This window comes from Musca domestica, unplaced genomic scaffold, assembly GCF_030504385.1.
Source record: "Musca domestica strain aabys unplaced genomic scaffold, Musca_domestica.polishedcontigs.V.1.1 2, whole genome shotgun sequence".
Classification (NCBI taxonomy): domain Eukaryota; kingdom Metazoa; phylum Arthropoda; class Insecta; order Diptera; family Muscidae; genus Musca; species Musca domestica.
The window spans coordinates 35,479,653-35,504,341 of NW_026712249.1; the positions used below are offsets into that span (position 1 = coordinate 35,479,653).

Sequence of the window (24,689 nt, forward strand, 5' to 3'; positions counted from 1 at the left end):
TCTCTTCCTATTTCACACATCCCATTATATCTTCTAACACAAGATCTTCTGAGAAGATGGGATATGTCGGTCCACTACTTCTGGTAACCTCCCCACAACGGGTCAAAATTCTGAATATCCATGAAGCCCATAAAATGCGAAATTAACATCTGATTCCATGCAAACTGGGTACATCTCAATATTTCCATCAACACAAGATCTATTATAAAGAAGATAGAGATCGGACCATTCCTTCTGGTACCTTTTCCACAAGGTGTCAAAGTTTTGAATAACCAAAAGATTATAGAATCCGAAATAAGCATCCGGTTATCTTGATATTTCACACATCCCATTATTTCTACTAACACAAGATCTGCCATTAAGATGGAATATATCGGTCCACTTCTTCCGGTATCTCTCTAACAAAGGGTCAACATTTTGAATATTCATGAAACTCATAATACGCGAAAATCAACATATGCTTCCATGCAGACTTGGCACATCTCAATATTTCCATTAACACATGATCTATTATAAAGATGGGAGGGGTCGGATGATTCCTTCTGCTACCTCCCCTAAATAGGATTCAAAATTTGACAAACAAAACGCTCAAAAAAAGTGAAATGTCTCTTCAAATTTAACACATACAAACATTTTTGCTAAGACAAGATCTGTTGTGAGAATGATATACATATCTGCGAACTCCTTCTGGTACCTCACCCACAAAGGGTCACAATTTTTAATACTCTTATATGTCATAACTTGCGAAACAAGTCAGCGATTCTTTACAACTTGTTATATCCAAATATTTCTCTCAAGCAGAAACCTGATATGAATACGGAATTTATGATTTCGCATAAAATTGAACGTTTTATTGAATGTTCGACTTTCTTGTAATTTTACTCATACCAATATTTGTATCTGTACTAGATAAAGCATGAAAATACTTCGGTCAACTATATCTTCCACCTAACTCACATTTTAACATTTACTAAAAATTATCACATATCATATTTATTTTGATCTGATAAAAATGGACTATATTGGTCCATTGCTTCGGAACCTACTCCATAGAGGCTCAACAATTTGAATAACCATAACAGAAGTCCAAATATATTTAAAGAGAACATTGGCCGATTGGTAAAAAATCTGTCGGTAAAACCTATTGATGGAGGGTATATTAAGTTTGTCATTCCGTTCGTAACACCTCGAAATATACATTTTAGACACCACAAAGTACATATGTTCTTGATCAGCATAAAATTCTATATCTATTTTGCGATGCCCGTCGTTCTGTCCGTTTATCCGCCTGTGTAAATCACTCTAGCTTCCGAACGAAATGAAGTAGGTTTAAAAAAATTCAACTCAAATGTGTATTATGTCTTCAGGACTTTTGGTGTTGAAAATGGGTAATGTAGGTCCACGTTTTGGTATAGCCCCCATATAAAGGTTCCTCCCTTTTTGCGGTATTTTGGTGATTTAAGCCACATTATTCTCCGGAAATGTTTCAAATTTGATATTTGAAGTTCGTAATGGGTACTACAGGCTATGACAAAAAATTGCCTGTGCATGTCCACGTCTTCGTATAGCCCCCATATAACGGTACCTCACGATATTCGTGATTTTAATGATTTTAGCGACATTATTCACCGGAATTGTTTCAAATTAGGTATTAGATGTTCGTAATGGGTACTACAGCTTATGAAATGAAGAAATGTTGAAAAATTGTCTGTGCACGTCTTCGTATAGCCCCAATATAACAGTACCTCCCTATATTCTGAATTTTGATGATTTCAGTACATTATTCATCAAGATTTTTGTATTCAAGTTTCGCACTTGAATATTGTAATGGTTTATGAAAAAAGTTGCCTATGCAAGTCCACGTCTTCATAGACCCGCCATATAAGGGTACCTCCGGATATTCGGTATTTTAATGATTTTAGCGACTTTATTCACCGGAATTATTTCAAATTTGGTATTTGATGTTCGTAATGAATACCACAGCCTATGACAGAACATTGCCTGTGCATGTCCACGTCCTCGTATAGCCCCCATATAACGGTACCTCCGGATATTCGGTTGTTGAAGTTCGTAATGGGTACTACAGCCTATGACAGAAAATTGTCTGTGCATGTCCACGTCTTCATATAGCCCCAATATAACGATACCATCCTATATTCGAAATTTTGATGATTTTAGTACATTATTCACCAATTTTTTTATTCAAGTTTCGCATTTGAATATTGTAATGGTTTATGACAAAAGTTGCAGGTCCATGTGGTCGTATAGACCCTAAACATTCGGTATTTTTAAGATTTTAAGAGAATTGTTAACGGATTTTATTTTTTTGAAAATTGCCAAAATTGTTTCAAATGGTAGAGGGTATGTAAAGATCGGCCCGGCCGAACTTACAGCTTTTTTACTTGTTTTTTTTTTTTCAAATTAGTTGTGAGGCCAGAATCGGACACTTTCAAGAGTTTTTGTTTGCACAGACGAACGTGACCATATTGAGTCCACATCTTCTGAAACGAATTTCGTTCAAAGGAATATGTGATGTGAATATGGAATATGGCCGCATTAAAAAACATATAATCCCTGTAGCCGTAAGGCTAAAAGTATAAAAAATATTGTGGAATTATCAATTTTGTGAAAATGGGTTATTTGTTTCAAAATAAGTTTAATGACAGCGTCATAATATGACATAGGATTTCACTTTCCAGTGTAAATTTTAGTTTTTCATAAATATATCATGATTTCCCAATCCTAATAATTCTCAAACTATTTTGACTTCATAAATCTCCCCTTTGTAATCCCAACAACCGTTACGAAGTCATTATCAACTTGGAGACCTGTTACGCATATTTGTGGTTATATTTCAAAACCTATATTAATAAAAATATTATATTAATTCTGGGAATCTTTAAACCGTTTGAACTGCATTCCCCGTAACCCCTTTAGTAGGGGTGACTTAATTGCGGTTACTTAAAAAGTCACCAAAGACTTTGGATACCTGTTGCGTAACGTTACTTAATTATCCATAAAACCAATAACACAGTGGGTGGATTAGGGATCCTAAAAATCTTTGTTGCTGGTATTCATAAAGAATTTCCAATACGAAAAACTGAAAACCAATCTAGGGTTTTGTGGTAAGTGTATAAGTCACCACCTATGTGGATACCTGCTATACACGTTTTTCGTAATTTAGTCAATAAAGTACTAATTACACCCCAAATTGTAAGCCAAAATGGGTTACACAATGTTGTGGCTTTTAATGAAGTCACAATTGTTGTAAATACCTGTTTTTTTAACGTTACACTAGAAGAGGTGGCCAATCACGAATGTTTTTGTGGGTAAACTTAAAAATTGACCTACTTATATTCTTATTTGGAAATTTTATTGTGGTTTACAAAATATTAATTGGGATTCTTTATTTTTTCCAACCATCATCTCACTCCTTTTACCCTCAACGGTAGTTGAACCAAATGATCATTTGGAAAATGCGGTGACTATCTGCGGTTACCTGTTGCCAGTAAACGATTTTCTTTCAGGTCATCCAATTAGTTTGAAGAAAAGTCAGAAAGAAAGAAGAGTTTTTATGCTAGTGTTGACATTGTTTAGGCTTATTGGCTAATTTCAATTTAATGAGTCAACATGTGCGCACGTGTCCTGTCATAACGCTAACACGTGATTCAACGTCCGTAATGCATTTTAAATATTTTAAAAGGACTTATTAGCCAAATAACTACCACTAATTATTGCAAGTGTGATAAAATGTCACCAAGAAGTATTTTAGTCCTAACAACCAATCCACCGTCACTGAACTAATGCAAGGCGAAATAAATTCAATTCCGGGAAACTTGTTATTTAAAAAACATGTAAAAAGAACGTTATACCTTGCAAAAGTTGAGGTTATAACTAAACGCATTAGGAAGCCTAAATACTAAAACGTAGGCCTACACCTATACATTAAAATAGCAAGTGCCCGCTACTTCGCCTGAGAGCTGTTCACCTCAACATTTTAGATTTATTACTCAAAATGCACAACTTATCCATTATTTCTTGGATAAAATTTCCAAAGAAAACTTCATACATCGTGCTAACTTTTCAGCTGCATCAGTTCCATAACACTTTATTCACATTCAAATTTTTCCTTTATCGAAAAGGATAATAGAAAAATGATTATTTTTGTACCAAAAAGTTTTCAAAATCTTTCGTGTTGAAGTCTGCAGAGGAGCATTTTTGCACAATGGTTCCTTGTTCGTTTTTTTTTTTTTGTCAAATCTATTTCAACGTTTTTTCAAAGTAAAAATTGGCAACTGTCATATCTAAATCCAAGAAACAAACAGTGGCCTCAATATCAAATTTCAGGATTCAAGGTTCATCCAACGGCAAATTTCGTACTTTGCTCACAATCATAGTACACATTTTCAAATCCCTCTCTTTCTCTCAAAACTATATACCAACGGAGACCTCAATATCAAATTTCATAATTCGAGCTCAATCCTAAGTTTCAATCCCAAATTTATTACTTTTTGTACAATTCAACTACGCATTTCCAAAACCACCTCCGTCTCTCTCAACCCAATACACCAACCAAATGTCAGGATTCAATCTCTATCTCAACACCCACCGTCCGCCTACTTCATTCAACTACAGACACCAAGAGTGACATTCATATCAAATTTCGAGATTTCAGTTATATCCTTTCACCCAATACCCAATTAAGTAGCATTTAGTACTTTTCGTACAATTAAAATACGCATTTTCAAAATGATCTTCATATCTCAATCTCAGATAGCAAAAATGACTCTTAATATCAACTTTCAAGATTTCAGTTCTTTACTTTCCCCTCTACAAAATTTTGTACGATTATAGTACGCATATCCGACATCACCTTCTTCTCTCAACTACAGCAACCAACAGTGACATCCATGCCAAATTTCAGGACTTCAACTCTAACATCACCCAGTACCAAATTTAGTAAAAATTTCCAAAACCAACTCCGCATTTCAACTGCAGATATCCTCAAAGACCTCAATATCAAATTTGAGGATTGGAGACGTATCCCTTCACCCAATCCCAATACAGTGCCATTTAGTACTTTTCGCTCAAATATAAAACACATTTCTGACAATACCTCCATACCTCAATTCCAGATACCAACAGAGACCACAATATCAAATTTTACGATTCCAGCTCTACCCCTACATCCGATATCCAATTTAGTACCAATTCCTACTTTTCGCACAATTATAGTACATATTTTCAAAATCATCTCCGTACCAATTCCAAATACCAACGAGGCCTTAATATGAAAATTGTGAATTCCAGCCGCATTCCTTCACCCAACACCATTTAATACCATTTAGTACATTTCGAACAAATATAGGACCGCCACCGCCAAATCTCAATTCCTTATACCAACGGAGACCTCAATGACAAAATTAAGGATTCCAATTCTATTCTAATACCAAATATTGTACCGTTCTGTTCTTTTCGTACAGCTATAGCACACATTTCCGAAACCAACTCTATTTGTACCATATTTCAGATTTCAAGCACTATCTGTTCACCCAATATCAAATTGTACCAAATATAGTACTATTTAGTACTTTTCGTGCACTTACAGTAACCATTTCTAAAAACCACCTCTTTATCACAAGCCAACCAGCTACAGGGCCCCACTACACAATTTCCGAATTCCAGCTTCTTCCGTTCACCCAAAACCAAACTTTTCGAAATTAAGTAGTACAATTTAGTACAGTTCGCACACTTAGTATACATTTCCAAAACCACCTTAATATATCAAACTTACATTCCAACCTTGACTCTCATACCAAATTTCAAGTTTTTAGCTCTGTCCGCTCAGATAGCACCAAATAGTACCATTTTAAAAGTATGGTACCACTTAAGAACTTTCCCTAATCTCAAAGTTCGAATTTTCAGAAACCCTTTGGCATATGTATTTTGCACTCCATCTCTCATTCCAAATTTTATATGACTTTTCAAACGTTTGATTCTTTGTTGTGGATGTACGAAGTTTTAAGAAACTAATAAGAATGGTACTAATTCCACTTTTTATGAGAGCCAGCATTATACCATACGCATTCCTTAGAATCTCGTCTTGTCTTGGTGACATGGACCTAAATACTTGTCGGTAACACCTAATCACACCTGCAATAATAAGCGATAGTTATCTAGCGAACAATTCTTCAACAATTTTGAAATAAAGTTAAAATACATTACGGAAATGTTCATAGCTGGTGGCTGGTACTTGAACACCATGACTTAACACCTGCGCTTTCAGTGGCTCATTAAATTTAAATTAGCCAATAAGCCAAAAGAATAATAAATATAGGTAACAGTAGATTTTTAGACTTCTTCTTTCTGACTCTTCTTCAAACTAATTGGATGGCATATGAGGTCGCTTGTTACAGTTGAAAAAATAGGTAACCACAAATGGTCCCAAAATTTGTAACCACCGATTAGTGTTAAAGGAGTGAATTTCTTTAAATAATGTTATGTAAACCACAATAAAATGTCCAAACTGGAATATAGGCCACATTTCAGGTTATCCTTAACCAGGGTAGCGTTAAAAAACAGGTATGTGTAACAATTTCACATTTATGTTAAACCACCACATTATGTAACCTATTTTGGCTTTAAATTTGGCCAAAAAGAGTGCAATCAGTATTTTATTGACTAAATTGCCAAAATGTGCATAACAGGTATCCATTTCGATATGATGTGCATGGTAACCACAAAAACCCTCCTCGTTTGGTAAAGGGTTTTTTCGCATTGGAAAGTCTTTATGAATACAACTAACACGGAGTCTATAATTCGCCCACTGTGTTATTGGCTTTACGGGTAATTAAATTCTGTTACGTAACAGGTATCCATTTTGATGGTGACTTTTTAAGTAACCGCAATTAAGTCACCTCTAAGAAAGGGGTTAAGAAAAATGTAGTTCAAACTGTTTACAGATTCCCAGAATTAACTTTAGAGTCTTATTGACAAGGGTTTTGAAGTATAACCACAAATGTGAGTTACAGGTATCCACATTGATAATAACTGAATCGTAACGGTTTTTGGAATTCCTATTGGCAAATTTATGTAGTCAGAGTATTAGACAAACTATGAACATAATGTCACGTAACATAACCTCGGTGCCATACTCAAGTGTTCCAAATGTAATTTTGCTAATTTAAAGAAAACACATTAAAAACCTTGCCATAGTCGTGCACGTCCGACCATGTGACAGCCCACAACACTACAATATCTTAGAAACCCCCTTATGTCGAAATCTATTTTGGAAGATTTCGTTTTTTGAAATAATGTCATGGAGCACTGCCCAGATATTACCCTTAGCTTTTTGATCAGCGATATTTGCTCAATATTTACACACTCCGTCGTACAGTTAGTTGTTGTGGTCCATTTTACAGCTAAATATAATTCAATGATCATCCATTATGCTAGAACTCTTCCTGTCCTTAACTCTCTTCTCAGTCCTGTCGATAGGCTTCAATTGTGTGATCAGGGTTTTTCTGTTTTTGGTTCATTTGAACCCCTAACTATTTTGCGCTCATCACGATATGCATGAAGTCCCTCTGTATCTCCAAATTTATACTTATCTATATGGTTTGCTTGTCTACGATATTTGGACATATTCGTCAACGAAATTAGGTTAAAAATCTATATCTAAATCAATATTTGCATCTTTTTTATGCGATTTTTCCAGATTTTATTCTTTTATACCAACAGGGCATTCTGAATTGACAAAATTTGTCGAAATCGGTCCAGTTAACATCCCCTGCCTTTGTATATACACATTGTATATATTTCCTATATACATCCAATAAATTTGCTATCAGCATCTACCTAACGATCAGAATTGACATTTTTGTCTATTTGTGATATCGGCGGGATTAAAAATATTCATGGTTTAATGCACATTTTGTCTTTTATTTAACACAAATGTTATGGTCTATTTCACCCAAGACTTTTGCCCATCCCTAAGCTCTAGCCCCATGCTAAATTCCGCGTCGATTGGTCTATAATTGCGACCTGTAGAGCAACTGCAAAATCAGGAAATTTGTCAGTTTTTGGTCCATTTCAACCACTAAATATTATGCGATCAGCATAAGAAGCAATAGGCTTCTGTTCTGGCCCTAGCTCCACATTGTGTTGTAGGGTATAAAAGACATATTTATAATATCAAACTGCCATAATAGTTAAATTTCTATACAAAACTATCTCTCCCAATTAAATATCCTAAAAATTAGAGCAAATATCGAAAGACTGACCAAAAGTTCAGAGGGAGTTTACTTGAAAGTCTTAGAAACCACCACAATCTCAAGATGTGAGACTTGAATTTTTGACTTCGTGTAAAAATGAAAATATGTTATAAAAATGCCTTGTGGAATGGAGAAGTCATGAAGGTTTTCATCTGCGCATGGTCGAACTACAGATTTTTTTCCACCAAGAGAAAAAATAACATTCTGAAAATATTTTCAAACGTACCCCTCCCTAGTTGTATCACAAAATAGTCAATGTTTGACTAACCACAATCCAAAATAGAAATACGTTTGGGAAATATCTATAAACTTCTTAAAATACCGAATAAAGGTCGTGCCTTTATAAGGGGACTTTATCGCATTATGGACATTAACTTTATTTATTTCCTCAATTTCACAAATTTGTAATTCAGCTATACTGGTAAAGATAATACCAATGTTTATAAGTTGAGTACTATTTAGTACTTCCCATACATATATAATACGAATTTGTAATATTGCCCTTCGCCTCAATTCTTTGCAAATGTACATATCCTAAATTCGGTGTATTCAGGGTGATAGCTGTTAAAATTATTCCAGTGAAAGTTCATTATATTGTGTACAAGGGTACAAAAGCATTTTGATGAGAATTGTCCAGAAAAAAAGTTATTCGTGATGGAATTCAAGCGTGATAGGGTGATTTCTTTATATTTGGCTGGAAAATCACAAGAGGCTATCGTTAGGGCATTTAAATGTGAATAAATGAGCAGAACATATCGCAATGGAATACCATTCGGCAAATATTGAAAAATGAACCATTGAAATTCCAAAAGTGCAAGAACTTACACCGCAACAGAAAGAAAATAGACTCAATAGAGCTAAAGTGTTACTTCGCTTGGCCGAAAGTGGTGAACTGCCGAATTTGGTTTTCTCCGATGAGAAAACATTCGTTGTCCAGCAGTTTACAAACAAACAAAAGTCAGCTGAAAATGTGCACCTTCGGTTGAGCACCAGAACTCAACCACCGGCCATGGTGATGTTGTGGGCCGCCATAACAGCCGATGGTCGCTCTCCGCTCTTATTAATCGACCGTGGCATCAGAATAAATGTCGAATATTATCGCGAAAATATTCTGGAAGACAAACATTTTTGCCGCAATCTTTGGACATTCCAACAGGACGCAGCACAATCGCACTCAGCACGCGCCACCCAAGAATGTTTACAAAATGAGGTTCCTTGCTTCATTTCCAGGTCACAATGGCCACCAAAATCTCCGGATACCAATCCGTTGGACTATTGTGCCTGGAGTATTTTGGAAAGCAAGGTTGGCACTAAAAAATTCCAAAGTGTCAAGTGTCAAGGGCCAAAATACCGCAGAGCAACATTCGGGCAGCGTGTGACGGTTTTATTGGCCATTTGAAGGCCATAATTCGTACTAAAGGTGATCAATTCGAAGAAATCTAAACATATTCTAAAATTTGATACTATTTCCGACATTTTCTGCTTTCATTCAATAAAATTTAAAAATTACATCGTTTAACTTTGTTGCAGTTTTTTTTATCTCACCCTATATATCAAGATAATATAAAATAATAATAAAACAAGTAAAAAAGCTGTAAGTTCGGCCGGGCCGAATATCCTCCACTATTTGGTACAAATTTAACAATTTTCAAAAAAAAAAAAAAAAATCCGTTAAAAATTCTGTTAAAATCTAAAAATACCGAATGTAGCCGTATGTTAGGTTTTATACGACGACGTGGACCTGCATAGGCAACTTTTGTCACAAGCTATTACAATATTCAAATGCGAAACTTGAAAAAAATCTGTTTATAATGTAGCGAAAATCATCAAAACACCGAATATTGGGAGGAAGCTAGAGTGATTTCCACAGACGGACAGACGGATAGAGCTGAGTCGATCTAGCTATGTATGTCCGTCAGTCTGTCCATGTTAATTTGTAATCATTCTACAGGTCGGAATTATGGCCCGATCTTCACGAAATTTAAAATGGAAGTAGAACAAGGGCCTATTGCTTTTGGAGATGATCGCATAATATTTAGAGGTTGAAATGAACCAAAAACTAAAAATTTTTCTGATTTTGCAGTTGATCTATAGGTCACAATTATAGATCAATCGAAGCGGAAGTTAGCATGGGTCTAGAGCTTAGGGATGGGTAGAAGCCTTCCAATTTTGATGGTCATCGGGTAATAATAGTGGGTGAAATAGGTCAAAACATTTGTGTTCAATAAAAGTCAAATTTTCCATTGAACCGCGAATATTTTTAGTCCCGGCGAAATCACAAATAAACGAACAGGCCAATCCTGACGGTTACGTAGATGCCGATAAATATATCGGATATATAGCGAAATATATACAATATATACATACAAAGGAAGGGGATGCTAGCTAGAATGCTTATATCTCAAGAATGGCTGGACCAATTTTGACAAATATGCCGATTGCAATTATAGTCCGATCCTCACGAACATTTTTACATGGGTAAGGTTAGGCTCAGAAGGGCTAGGCATCTCATTCCCTAAGATGTCCGCAATATATTTTGGGGTTGTAATGGACAAAAAACTAAAAATATTCCTGATTTTGCTGCCGTTATAAATGTCACAAATAGAAACCAAAGGACACGGAATCTCGCATGAAGTTAGATTTTAGGACAGCGGGTAGAATGGACCACTACTTTTGTGTGAAAAAAATACCAGCATTAATTACAGGCGATATCCAAAATACACAAAAGGCGAACTTCTGGATTTTTTATGCTGATTTCATTGACGAATATAGCCAAATATCGTAGACAAGCAAATCATATAGATGAGTCTAAATTTGGAGATCCCCTCTGTATCTCTCTTGCTTTTGGAGATAATAGCCTATTATTTAGGGGTTCAAATGAGCCAAAAACAGAAAAAAAATCCTAATCACACAACTGAAGCCAATTGACACGCCTGAGAAGAGATCTCAGGACAGTGAAGAATTCTAGCATTTTGGATGACCATTGAATTATATTTAGCTCTAAAGTGGACCACAACAACTAACAGCACGACGGAGTGGGTAAATATTGGGCAAATCTTCCTGGTCAAAATGCTAAGGCTAATATCTGGGCAATGCACCCTGACATCATTTCAAAAGCGAAATCTTCCAAAATGTATTTGGACATAAGGCGGCTTCCATCATATTGTATTGTACATGGTCGGCTCCGCACTGCTATAGCCTTTGCTTACTTGTAGAGATTAAATTAATTTTTATTTTTGACATGTGTCTGTGTTGACATTACTTAATAGGATATTCTTGTCAAAAATCTTAATCACACATAATTGTTTTATAATTGCCTTTTCAAAATTGACAGGTTTTAATGCCATAGATTATTAAAGTCAATGAATGACAAACAAAATATCTAATATCATATTCCCATATCAATAGCAAAGTGAAGTCATGCAATGAGATAAAAAAAGGCGACACCGTCGGCAAGGACGAACAATACCTCATCAGGATTTATCTTAAATGCGTTCATTTTATGTGTATTTCCGTAACAGTTTGTCGAAATTCCCCCTCAGGGATTTTTTTTCGCAAATGCCAACTAAGCCAATGGAAATCGTACGAAAAATATCCGTTTGTATGAAAGGGTTTGACGCTGGAAATTTTCTAGATTTCCAAATGATTAAATATGAAGTAATAGAATTTCCTAGACTAGACATAAGGCAAGGCAAGATAACACTAACTACCTGTTGCAATATTGTGACATGAATTCGTTGTTTGGTTTCTAGCAAAAGTACGGAAAGGGTTGATGACTGCGAGACTACAGTCGTTGGACAGTGAATTGTTATCACTTTCACTTTCGAAGATGGTGGGTACTATCTGTGTGTTCCCGGCAGGAGTTTATTGTTTTTGTATCTTTATTATATTTTGATAATTTTAGAGAAATTTAATAAATTTGAAGAAAATTGATAATACTGAAGAAAGGAAGTCCATTGAGAAAAATCGATCCTTCATTTAATTATAATATGATCAAAAAAATGTGGGAGTGAGGATATAGAATTTTTTTATTTTATTAGAATTTGGCGAATCTTTTACTCTGATGCTGTTTTGATTTCTTGGATATTGCTTCAGAATTGTAAATTATGGGCAAGAACGGAATGAGTGATTTTGCAGAGGGGCGTTACTGTGGGTAATTCCTATAATCAATTCAAGTGTATTAGAATTTTATTCAGTTTTTTTTTTGCAGAATTAAAATGCAAATTAAATTAAATGTTAATATTATCAGCATCTATAAAGGAAGGTTCCTTTATTATGAGCCACATTTGATTACAGTAATTTTCCATACGAAGATTAAGATTTCCAAATTTTAGTTAACAAATTTTCCCAAGAGGAGAGGCGAAATTTCCCAAAAATAGCTGAACACATAGAAATGTTGACTAAATTCTAATTTCAAGGAAAAATTAATTTAAATTACGAAAACAGGGAAGCCATATAGTTCATCTTGACTCCTGGTCAAAGTTTAACAACGTTATTAAGATGCGCAAATCTTTTACGAGATTTATTAGCCAAAATAATAATTTGGATTCAAACGGACACTTCCCTCGCCTTATGTGAAATTCTATATGTTACTCCTCTGTAGAAAAGGCTCCAAATGGAAGAAACGCATTTAGCTAATTTGCAAAATTATTGGTAATTAAATAATTTCACTATTAAGATGTTATGATTATTCGAATTGTTGCCCCATTGTAGAAGAGGTAGCCACCTACATGGTCGATTATTCAAAATTTTAATCCTTTGCGACAGATGTATGAGGGATAGGTTTCCAACATTGTAAATTTACAAAATGTTTAACTTTTGTAATAGAGGTACCAGAAGGGCTGGAGCGATATTACTCATCATAGGACCCGATCTAAATTTCGTAAACATATTACGATGTGTTAAGTTTATATTAAATCTAACAATTTGTTCGACAGAGACATAATTTATCCTGAAACCTCCTCATGTAAAAATACTGAATAAGGGACCTTACAAATCACAAAAATTCTGGACCTATACTATAGTTACTTACCACTAAGATGACAATATATCACTCTCTTAAATAAGGGGTATGTCATTGTGTCAAAAATTGGACATCGAAGATTTTTAAAAATTGTCAAACGTGAGTGTAAACAATATTTTTCAAGGACTTGCAGGACACAAAAAATATTGGACTTAGAATTTATTAAGGGACATTTACTGGCTATATAAGCCTTGGATTTTTTAAACATATTTTTAAATACTTCATTATCGAAAGTTGTACATTTCTAAGGAATATACAGGATGAGATGAAAAAACTGGAACCAACTTCAGACTGCTGTCATTTTTAAACCAGTCTTCCGACAACTGTTAATATTATTCCAGTGGCAGCTCATTATATTGTTTACAAGCGTACAAAAGCATTTTGGTGAGAATTTTCCGGAAAAAAAGTTATTCGGTATGGAATTCATGCGTGATAGTGTGATATATTTATATTTGGCTGGAAAACCACAAGTGGCTAACGTCAGAGCACTCCAGCATTTAAATGTGAATAAATCTTTGTGTCTCGTACCATCGCTCGTTACCGCGATACTGGTAGCGTAGCCCGACGTCGAGGAAGTGGACGGAAGAAAACAACAACATCAGCAGAAACGGTTCGAAAAGTAAAGAAGCGACTTGATGGAAACCCGCGTCGCAGTGGCCGAAAAATGGCTCGTGGCCTGATTCGCAATATTCCATTAGGTAAATATTGAAAAATAAGCTCGGGGTAAAGCCATTGAAATTCCAAAAAGTGCAAGAAAGAAAATAGACTCAAAAGAGCTAAAGAGTTGCTTCGCTTGGCCGAAAGTGGTGAACTGCCGAATTTGGTTTTCTCCGATGAGAAAATTTTCGTTGTCCAGCAGTTTGTAAACACTAACAAACAAAATGATCGTGTTTACTTGCCAAAGAGACCAGCTGAAATGAGCACCTTCGGCTGGCCACCAAAACTCAAGCGCCGGCCATGGTGATGGTGTGGGCCGCCATAACAGCAAATGGTCGCTCTCCGCTCGTATTAATCGACAGTGGCATCAGAATAAATGCTGAATATTATCGCGAAAATATTCTGGAGGGTGTATTCAAACCTTGGGCACGCAAACATTTTGGCCGCAGACCTTGTACATTCCAACAGGACTCAGCACGCGCCCAATGGCCACCAAAATCTACGGATACCAATCCGTTAGACTATTGTGTCTGGAGTATTTTGGAAAGTGTCACCTCAAGCAAGCGCTTCGCCGGGAATGGACCAAAATACCACAGAGCAACATTCGGGCAGCGTGTGACGGTTTCATTGACCGTTTGAAGGCCATAATTCGTGCCAAAGGTGACCAATTCGAACAAATCTAAACTTATTCTAAAATTTCTTGCTATTTCCGACATGTTTTGCTTTCATTCAATAAAATATAAAAAAATAAAAATTATGAATTTTGACTTTGTTGCAGGTTTTCTATCTCCCCCTGTACGACTCAAGTCAAAATATATTTAAATGAAAGAAAAATCAGTTGGCAGAACAGACTTTTTTACTCTTGTTTGAAACCGAAGAATTCTTAAAAGATTCCTCAGCGACATCGTAGAAAAAAAATTTTGAAGGACACCCAGCAAAAATAATTTAAGAACTTTCTTACAAAAATGTGTTATTAAACGATTTCATGGCCGAAGAAATCGTGGAATCTCTAAAATATCTTTCAAGGTCATTTCGCTTATCGTATACTTTTTCAATATTTATTTATAAGTCGTGATTTTTTGAGAATATTTTGGGATATATGGCTAAAAACTATGGATTTCTTAAGAATGTTGAATAAAGAAACTCTCCGCTATATAAATCATGATGAATAAGAGTTTTCAAATGACTTTTTAAGAAAATTTCAAGTACTTATACTTCAAAGAATCTTTGATATTTTTTGAAAATCCTGGATTTTCTAATTTAAGGACATCCTGGGAAAATCGTATTCTTTTTTTTGAAATTTTCGAAATGTTTTGGATTTTTATACCCTACACCACAAGGTGGTCAGGGTATTATGTCTTTGTGCATTTGTTTGTAACAGGCAAAAAGGAAACGAGATAGACCCATAGTTCCTTTTGATGATCTGCATAGAATCACATTCTGAGTCGATTTATACATGTCCGTCCGTCTGTCTCTCCGTCTGTCCATGTATTTTTGTGAACAAAGTACAGTTTACATTTATTGCCCGATCCAGATGAAATTTTGCACAAAACATTTGTTTGGTCCAAGGACGAACCCTATTGAAATTGGAGATAATCTGTAAAATTTAAATATAGCTCCCATATATATCTACGTCCGATTTGCCTTTTATTGTGCACTAAACGTCTAATATTTGCCCAAATGGGATGAAATGTGGCACTTACGACCGAATTGAGTCTAGAAGATAGAATTTGGTGAATATCGGTTCAGATATAGTTATAGCTCCCATATATATTGTTCATCCGATTTGTTATATTTGTTACCCACACCGTAATATGCACTCCGTAACAAGGATATTCAGGAAAATATATGAAATACAGCTCAGAAACATCTTTTGCCAAATTTTATCAAGATCGGTTCAGATTTGGATATAGATCCCATATGTATCAAATGGGCAAAACAAGTCCGAATTTAAAAGAAACAAGTGCTTCGGCATATTTAGTCCTTTGAACTTTAAATTATAATTATAATGAAAGCGTGTATGATTGAATTCTCCCATAAAAGCTTTTAATTGTTATGTGGAGCTCTACTAAAAACAAAGTGGTGTAGGGTATCATAAAGTCGGTCCCGTCCGACTTTAAGACTTTCTTTACTGGTTTAAAAATATTTGCTGCTTCGTCATATATACAGTTTTCTGATCCTGAGATTTTTAAAATATAAGGAATAGTGAAAAGATGTGATATGACCTCTCTCATAGATACTCAAATTATTCAAATATAAGTACACTCCTTCTGGAACCTTCCTAAATAAATTGTAATATACGCCAAAAAATTTAATATAACTAAAGCAAAGGTTCATCTATTTTTAACACTAATTGTGATTGTATTTTATGCAAATTTAATATTTTTTCATAAGGTGGACTGATATTGCACATTTCCCAAAATATTGACCCTAAAACTTAAATAGTTTGGAAGCTGTGGTAGAGTTAATATCAAAAGTACTTTAGGTTCCCAAAAAGTACTTTAGGTTCCCAATTTTCTAGAAGGATTTGATGGATCTTTTATTAGCCCGTAACCCTTTTTTGGCTATCCTTTTGACTAGAGTATTGTACAACCCTTAACTACTTCCAATTGCTTTTCAAAAAGAAATACTTTCTCTTTTATTGATTTCACTTTAATGCTGAACCGGAAGGGAGTGGCAACAACTAGTATTTAGAAACTCTTCTCTTTTTAATGGCCAACCAGAACAATAGACAACCAAAATACGAGATAATTGGAAATTGCGAAAAACGTAGAAGAAGATATCAATTAAAGGCAATAACAACTCCAGTACTAAAATCAACAAAAAAAAATACAGTAGCAATAAATGGACAACAATGAGTCACAATGGGAGCAACAACAAACGGCTGACCAAAAGCGGTGCAAGAAAACACCGCTCTCGAACGGAAGGAACAACAAAACTCCAAATCTGGTTTATGGGTCAGATAGGAAATCTGGTCCCTCTCTCTGTCTCTCTATCCTGGCTACTAAAATAATAATGTTTACATAGCAATTAAAAGCAAATAAAACAAAATTTATTGGGCAACCGAACAAAAAAAAAAAGAAAGAAAATAGATTTTCGAGGGACAGAGCGAGCGATATAGGGAACCGAGTTCTGGGTGGGTGAGACAAGGAAAGCAGGAAAACATTTCCATCGAAAGATCATGAATGCACTTTACATAATTCCGTTGAGAGCTGTGTGATCAGTGGCCAGTGATGAGCAATGAATTATTCGCCATGTGTGCCTGTGTGGGTGGATTGATAGATCCTGGTGGAGGACAGGAAATAAAAGGGAATTTGTTGTTTTCATGCCATTTCAGTTTTTGCCGCATATGGCTTTCTCTTTTTGGTTTATGCGACATATTGGAATGTCTTGGCCAAAAACAATTTTTCTGCTTAACAACTGTTGTTATCCTCGCTGTAATCCCAAGAAATGTAGTAACAACAAATTTAAGCCATAAATTGTCACAGCGGGTATTGTAATGTCTCGTGAAAAAATCCTTCAAGTTTATGTATCCTCGCTGATCCTGGCCGTTTTCCTGTGTCCTCGAGAAATCCAAGAACAACACAAAGCCATGTAAAACGCGAGATTTTATGATGCCTTGTAAACCGGCCAACGCTGAAACTCAATGCTAGTCCACGGCCCGAAATTCCCCGTAAAAATATTCATGAAAACATTTTTATGAAAAACAAGGGGATTACTGCAAGGATTTTATGACTAGGTATGCATGGATGGAGGGATATGCTTGCAACGGATTCCTTGTGTGTGTGTTTGAAGGTGAGAGAGTATGTAGCCATGGCTGAGAGCGCAGGTAAAACGACAACCTGCCCACGGCCAGGTAAGAATTTTGGCCAGCCAACATTTCTACGTTTTTCCTTGGAATTACGCGAAAATTTTCACCTGAGCTCGCCCTGGTATATAAGACCTTGCGACCTAACCAAGGTATGCTCAGTTAGCAATTGATCGTTCTCAAGACAACACAAGCAATTTTGAAGTGTAGAAGTTTTGTAAATTTTTGAATACCATCCATTCCATCAACGAAAAATAAAATTCAAAATGGGTTGCTGTTCATCTACCAATGCCAATGAAACACTTAATGGATATTACGCCGCCACTGCCCAGCAAAGACAAGGCTCCAAACGTAGCTACTCGAGCCGCATTAGCTCTGGCAGTTCGGGGGTGTCAAGTGCCTGCACTTCACCCTCACGCCGTAGCATTTTGAGCCGCAGCAGTACCGACTCCACACCAAATGGCCCCAAAGCCAAGACCAAGAATTTCACATTGACCCACAAGGATATACCCAGCAAAGCTTTGGAAATGTTATCGATTTGTGATGATTTCGGTGAAGTTGGACGCATGCAGAATAAATCCTATGGTTATTACTCCGAGTCGAGTTCTCCATCATCATCACCCTCCAAGGATTGCCTTAGACGTACCCAGGATACCAGCAGCTTGACATGTGAGGAACAGGCCGTGGCCGTTACACCCACTCCCAGCGATTTGGAAATGGAAATGTACATGATGTCCCATTCCCAGGGATTAATGCCCAAGACTTCATCGCCAATATTCCATAGACGTGATGTTACCTATGATGCGGTGGCCCAGGCCTCACCACCCTCCCAATCCTATCAAAAATGGTCCAATTATTTGCAATCTACCCCAGCCTATATGTTACACAATGTCACCAACATTCCCGAAGCCATTGCCGGACATTTCAGTCCTTTGGATTTCCCTGGATTCACCGATCTCGAAGATATGGAAAGTGCAGCCAAGAGATTCAAGGCCGACATCCACAAGTCAGCCATCTATGAAAGTGCCGAGGAAGATGAGGTATTTTATCAGAAACAAATACCCAGACCTTCCAATCTAACACACACCATCTCCACGGAACTGTAAGTCACAGACAGTCTCAGCGTGAGAGAGAGAGAGAGAAAACAGATTCCATCTTCATTGAACTTCCGCCCGGTTTCGGAAGTCCATGCAAGATGTTCAAATCATTAATGCCCCATGACGGCCCAAGGCCCAGGCAAAGCAACAGGTGTGCTGTAACAAAAAAAATACTTTCATAGGAATCACAAATGACGACTACTGAAACTCTCAAACTTTTGTAAAATATTTCAATATTTATTCAGAAAGACCAAAAGTTGCACAGGTTTCAACGATAAAAAATAACACAACATATCTTCATCAAGGAAAGCAAATGAAAACTCATACTTTTTCAAAAAAAGGAAAAAATTATCTATGGATTCATGGAATGAATTCAATGAAAAAAGTATTTGAGATTTTCGAAAAGAAAACCCCCTAATCATTCCCTCTAATTACATGCCAATATTTAATCAAATTAAATTAAAACAACAAATTGTGTATAAAATTGTAATTGTAGTTTTTAAGGTCTTAGAAAATAATCAAAATAAAATAAAAACCCAATTTTAAAAGAAACAACATTTCTTTACAAACATAATCATGCAAATGACTTTTTATTTAAATTATCTTAATTTGGGAAAATTACCAAAAAGATATTGGAAGGGGGAGGAGTGCCCATTAGCCCTGCTAATGTTTATTTTTTGCTTTGACAACAAATCGACAAGTTGAGTAATTTATTCTTATCACCACCACCACCACGACTACTCGGACAAAGTCATTATCAATGATTTTCATGGAGTTTTCCTTTTTCGAGGAGACGCCAAATGATTCAATGGCTGCTTGATAATTTTACCCAATTACTTGTCGCATTAGTCGTCTTCCCGCTGAAATGCTGGCAAATTTGTCAATTTATTTGTTAAAAATTAGTTTTACTTAATGACGAAATCATTAAGGGATTTTTATCTACTTGAAATCTCAATGAAGTGTGTTGAGAAGGTACAGGACATTAAAATAGAGAAAGGGATAATGAAATGCAAAGAAATTAGCAACAAAAGGCAGGGACTGAGACAGTCTGAACCAATTTTATATTCGGACGAAGAAATGAATTACATTAGGCGCCAACCCTATAAGATTTTCTTTATAAAAGAGCATAGACTAGATTCCTAAGAGAGCAATAAGTATATTATGGCAAAAGTTAAATAATTTACCCTTATAGGCTGAGATTAAAAATACTCCAAAAATCAAACTTTATAGTGCAGAGAAGTGCTACGGTTTTTGAAACTTCCAAAAAATTAGGTCTTTGAAAAAATCTCAACAAGTCAAACCAATAAAATCAGAAGAATCCTATGTTAAAAGTCCCAGGGACACTTCAAAATATTAGAAGTTTTCCAAAGAAAATTTAGAAATACGATTTTCTTAGCCATGAATTAGTCCAAACATTTTTTCGGAAACCCAAGATCTTGACTGAAAATTTCACGATTTTTTGTACAAAAATGTCTTGTACGCAAGTTTTTAATCCGCGATTTATAATTCATATCCAACAATAGTCAAAAAATCCTTAAGCAATATTTTAAGGAATCCACATTTCTAATGAACCTGACAAAATCTTGAAAATGCAAAAAAAAACACTATTCCTTATAATAAAAACCCTGAAAATTATTTAAATATATATATATATATATATATATATATATATATATATATATATATATATATATATATATATATATATATATATATATATATATATATATATATATATATATATATATACATATATATATATATATGTATATATATATATATATATATATATATATATATATATATATATATATATATATATATATATATATATATATATATATATATATATATATATATATATATATATATATATATATATATATATATATATATATATATATATATATATATATATATATCTATACATATTTTGCTATATATCCAATTTGTTGGATGTTAACATCAATGTTAAGATCAGAAGTAACCTTGTCATGGCTTTGTTATTATGCCGGGATTTAAAATATTCGCGGTTTAATTTAAAATTTTGAATTTTTTCAACACAAAAGATATGGTCCACTTTACCCGCTAAATATTATCCGATGACCACCCAAATAGGTAGGCTTCTTTCCCGCCCTAAACTATAGCTACATGCGAAGTTCCGCGTCGATTGGTCTATAATTGCGACCTGTATAGCTACTACAAAATCCGACATTTTTTCAGTTTTTGGTCCACTTCGACCCCTAAATATTATGCGATCATCTCCAAAAGAAACAGGGTTCTATTCTGACCCACGTTTCTAATGTACCAGGAAGATTATTGAGATTGCCAAAACAAAATCCAGTATTTCTTGCCATTAAATCCTTGAAATGTATTAAAAAATCCAAGTTTTTGATTTTTTTAATTTCATGATTTTTGGAAAATATTCGAAAAAAAACTCTATTATTGGCCATTAAATCCTTCAAAAATATTTTAAAATTTCTCGACTTTTGGTCAGTTGACTAACAGCCTAATGAAAATAACGATTTTCTATTACTTTACATTATTTTATTTTAATTTCGAAATGTCGGATTTTTTTAAACGTATATTAAATATTGGCTATTCTTTGTCATGAGGTCCTTGAAAAATATTTTATGAAATCTACAATTCTTTTAAAATATTCTTTTTAAAAATATTTAAAAAATCAGCGATAGCTGAAGAGTCCTTTATAAAAACGTTTCAGCAGTTGATTTTTGTCCAGAAAGGCTTTATTAACATTTTTCAAAATCCATCTGAAAATTCTTGAAAATATTAGAGAAAGCCATGATTCTTGGCAATAATGTCCTTGAAAATTACAAAAAAAAAAGTCCTTTCGCATGTACTCCATGATTCTTAGCCATTAAATCGTTAAAGCATTCAAAAAGTCTCACGAAAATTGAAAATGGAAAATATTTAACAAAAACCATTAGAATAAAGAAATTTAAATAAATATACAATTGAAAATTTAAAAAATATACATTATTTAAATATAGCCATTTTCATGAAAAAAAAATCTTAAAAAGCCATGAACTCCTTAGAAAAATTGCAACGAAATTCACGTTTCTTGGCCACGAAGTCTGCACAATTTATGTAGACGAGAGTTCTTCAACAAATATATAGGGATAAATCCTTTATTTTCATAATTAAGTCCTTGAACATGTGTTAAATAAGTTCACGATTATTGTCCAAAAAGTTCTTAAAAAATATACACTAATAATGTCAGTAGGTCCATAATAAATATGTAAAGAAATCCATAGCCTGGCAAAAAAAAAAACTAAAAAATATACATAAATTCACAATTCACATTTCTTGAAAATATTCTTAAAAATCCAAAATTTTTGGTCTTGGCCCAATATCTTTGAAAAATATTTCAAGAAATCGACAAGTTTTGGTCATAAAGTTTTAAAAATGTTTTCTAAAGTCTAAGATTTTATAAAGCAAAATTCTTCAAAATATATTAAAAACTTCCCGATTCATGGCAATGGAGTTCTTGAAAATTTTGCTTAAAATCAATTTCTTTTTGGATTAGTGGTTCCTCAAAAAAATATTAGAGAAATACACGATTTTTGGCCTTAAAGTTTTTAAGAATTTCACGAATCATATTTAAAAAAAAAAAAACAAAAAAAAAATTAACGAATTTTGGTCAGGAAGTCCTTAAAAATATCTAATAAAATCTACGATTCTTGAGCAAAAAACAAGATTATTTTAAAGCCATAAATTCCCCCTAAAATATTCTTAAAATTCCAATAATGATCAGAAGTGAAGAGGTCACTTCTGGTCTCGCCAGGATTAAAGATATTCGCGGTTAATTGAAAATTTTCGTATTATCTTATATAAAAGTTAGGGCCTATTTCATATTTCCTGCTAAATATTGTCCGATGAACATCAAAATTGGAAGGCTTCTACCCAGCTCTAAACTCGTAACTCCATGCTAAATTTCGTGTCGATTGGTCTGTAATTGTGGCTCGTAGATCCACTGAAAAAATCAGGAAAATATTCTGTTTTTGGTCCATTTTAACTCCTAAATATTTTGCGATCATCTCCAAAAACAATGGATTCTATTTTGACCCTAACCCAACCCATATTTCTCTCAATTTCGTGAGGATCGAGCCATAATTGCGACCTGCATCTTGATTACAAATTAACATGAACAGTCCAAAAAGTTCACGTTTTATTGAGTTTAAGAAGAAATGTGAAAAATCCAAAATTTTATGTTGGTACTTCTAGAACAAAAGAATGAAATATGGGAATTTCGGAGGAAATGTCGATATCAAACGGAGAAGTTCGATATTCACCTATGATCTCGAATTTAATCAAACAGAATCGCTGACTTGTTTCGTACTTATCAACATTTTGACCCGTTGTAGGGGAGGCATCAAAAAGAGTTGGCCGATATCCACCATCTTCAAATCACACCTTGGGTTAGTAGAAATATTGGAATGTTTGAAGTTTAGAATGAGTCAGCTGCTTGTTTCGAATATAATAGAGATATAATTATTTGGACCTGTTGTGTGGGAGTTACCAGAAGGAGTTGTGCGATATATTTCGTCTTCACACAAGACCTTGGGTTAATAAAATTATTGAAATGTGTGAAATTTGAAGGCAATCGGACTCTTACATCACATTTTATAAGAATTGTAGTTATTTAAAATTTTGACCATTTGTGGGGGAGGTACTTAATGGAGTGGACCGATATTGTCCATTTTCGCACCTGATATACATATCAGGATTTGCAAAGTTGGACAAAATCGGATAATCCTTTATCTTTCTGTGTTCTAAAGTATTTTTTTGAAAATGTCGAACTTTTGTAGTTGAGGTACCAGAAGCAGTTGACCTTTATTGTTCATCTCCGAGCTCGATCTAAGTTTAATAATAATATTACGGTGTACAAAGTTTGAACCAAATCCGATACTCCCTTTGGGAGTTATCGTACGCACCAAAAAGCCAGAGAGACAGACAGGTGGACGGATGGACATCGCTAGATCGTCTCCAAATGTCCTGAAACGCATTTGGTTTAAATCCGTTACTTAGATATGTGCCTCTTCTTGGCCGTATCAAATGATATAACCCTACTGTAGCCACATGGTTGGGGTATACAAATGTTTTGTCAGGGAGGTTCCAGAAGAACTGAACCGATATTGCCCATCTCCGAATTCGGTACCCACCATACAGATAGAGGCACATCGCAAAATCGACTCCAAATGTCCTGAAACGAATTTGGCCCAAAGAGGCCTAGGATCTGAAACGTTATTTCGATGATACACATTTTGGCCGTATCAAATGATATATACCCTCTGTAGCCATATGACTGAGGGTGTAGAAATCAAGAGCTGAAAATTGGCCTTGAAAGTATGTAAATCTCATAGTTTTTGATGTTTGCTTTAAATTCACTGACCTCCTAATAAAAAAATAGAGCTACTCGTCTAAAGTAGTCCCACACACTAGAAAATTTTAAATAGCAGACGGTTTTGAAATAACACAATGCCATTTATCCCAAAATGGATTTATGATTATTAATATCTCAATCATATTTTAAACGTCAGTACTATATTAAAACTTATTTTATAAACCGAATTATGAAAACCCATCTCACAAAAATTCAACTCTAGTGAAATAGAGTTTCTTAAACGATTTGACAATATCCAAATTACTCCATTACCAAAAATCCCTTTTTCAAAATGGCATTGAGTTCCAAGGATTTGTTCTCTGCATCCTTCAGAGAAACGGTGAATTTAGCACGTGATTGAAGTACGTGACAAAAATAATTTTAACAAATTTTCACAACGCAACGGACGTAACGAACGAACATAAAA

General features: G+C 34.6%; 2 protein-coding genes across 2 annotated transcripts in view; one reads left to right on the forward strand and one right to left on the reverse strand.

Moving 5' to 3' along the window:
* The window catches only part of LOC101893044 (uncharacterized), a 365,837-nt gene that overhangs the window by 111,723 nt on the left and 229,425 nt on the right, over positions 1 to 24,689 (reverse strand). The gene's annotated exons all lie outside the window — the stretch shown is intronic.
* Positions 17,905 to 19,432, forward strand: LOC101895739 (uncharacterized). The gene has a single exon (XM_005186757.4). It carries the CDS (start codon positions 18,028 to 18,030, stop codon positions 18,865 to 18,867), a length of 840 nt encoding a protein of 279 aa, XP_005186814.2. The 5' UTR covers positions 17,905 to 18,027; the 3' UTR covers positions 18,868 to 19,432.

Coding starts and splice junctions, on each gene's coding strand:
- LOC101895739 (XM_005186757.4), top strand. CDS start 18,028: ATGGGTTGCTGTTCATCTACCAATGCCAATGAAACACTTAATGGATAT.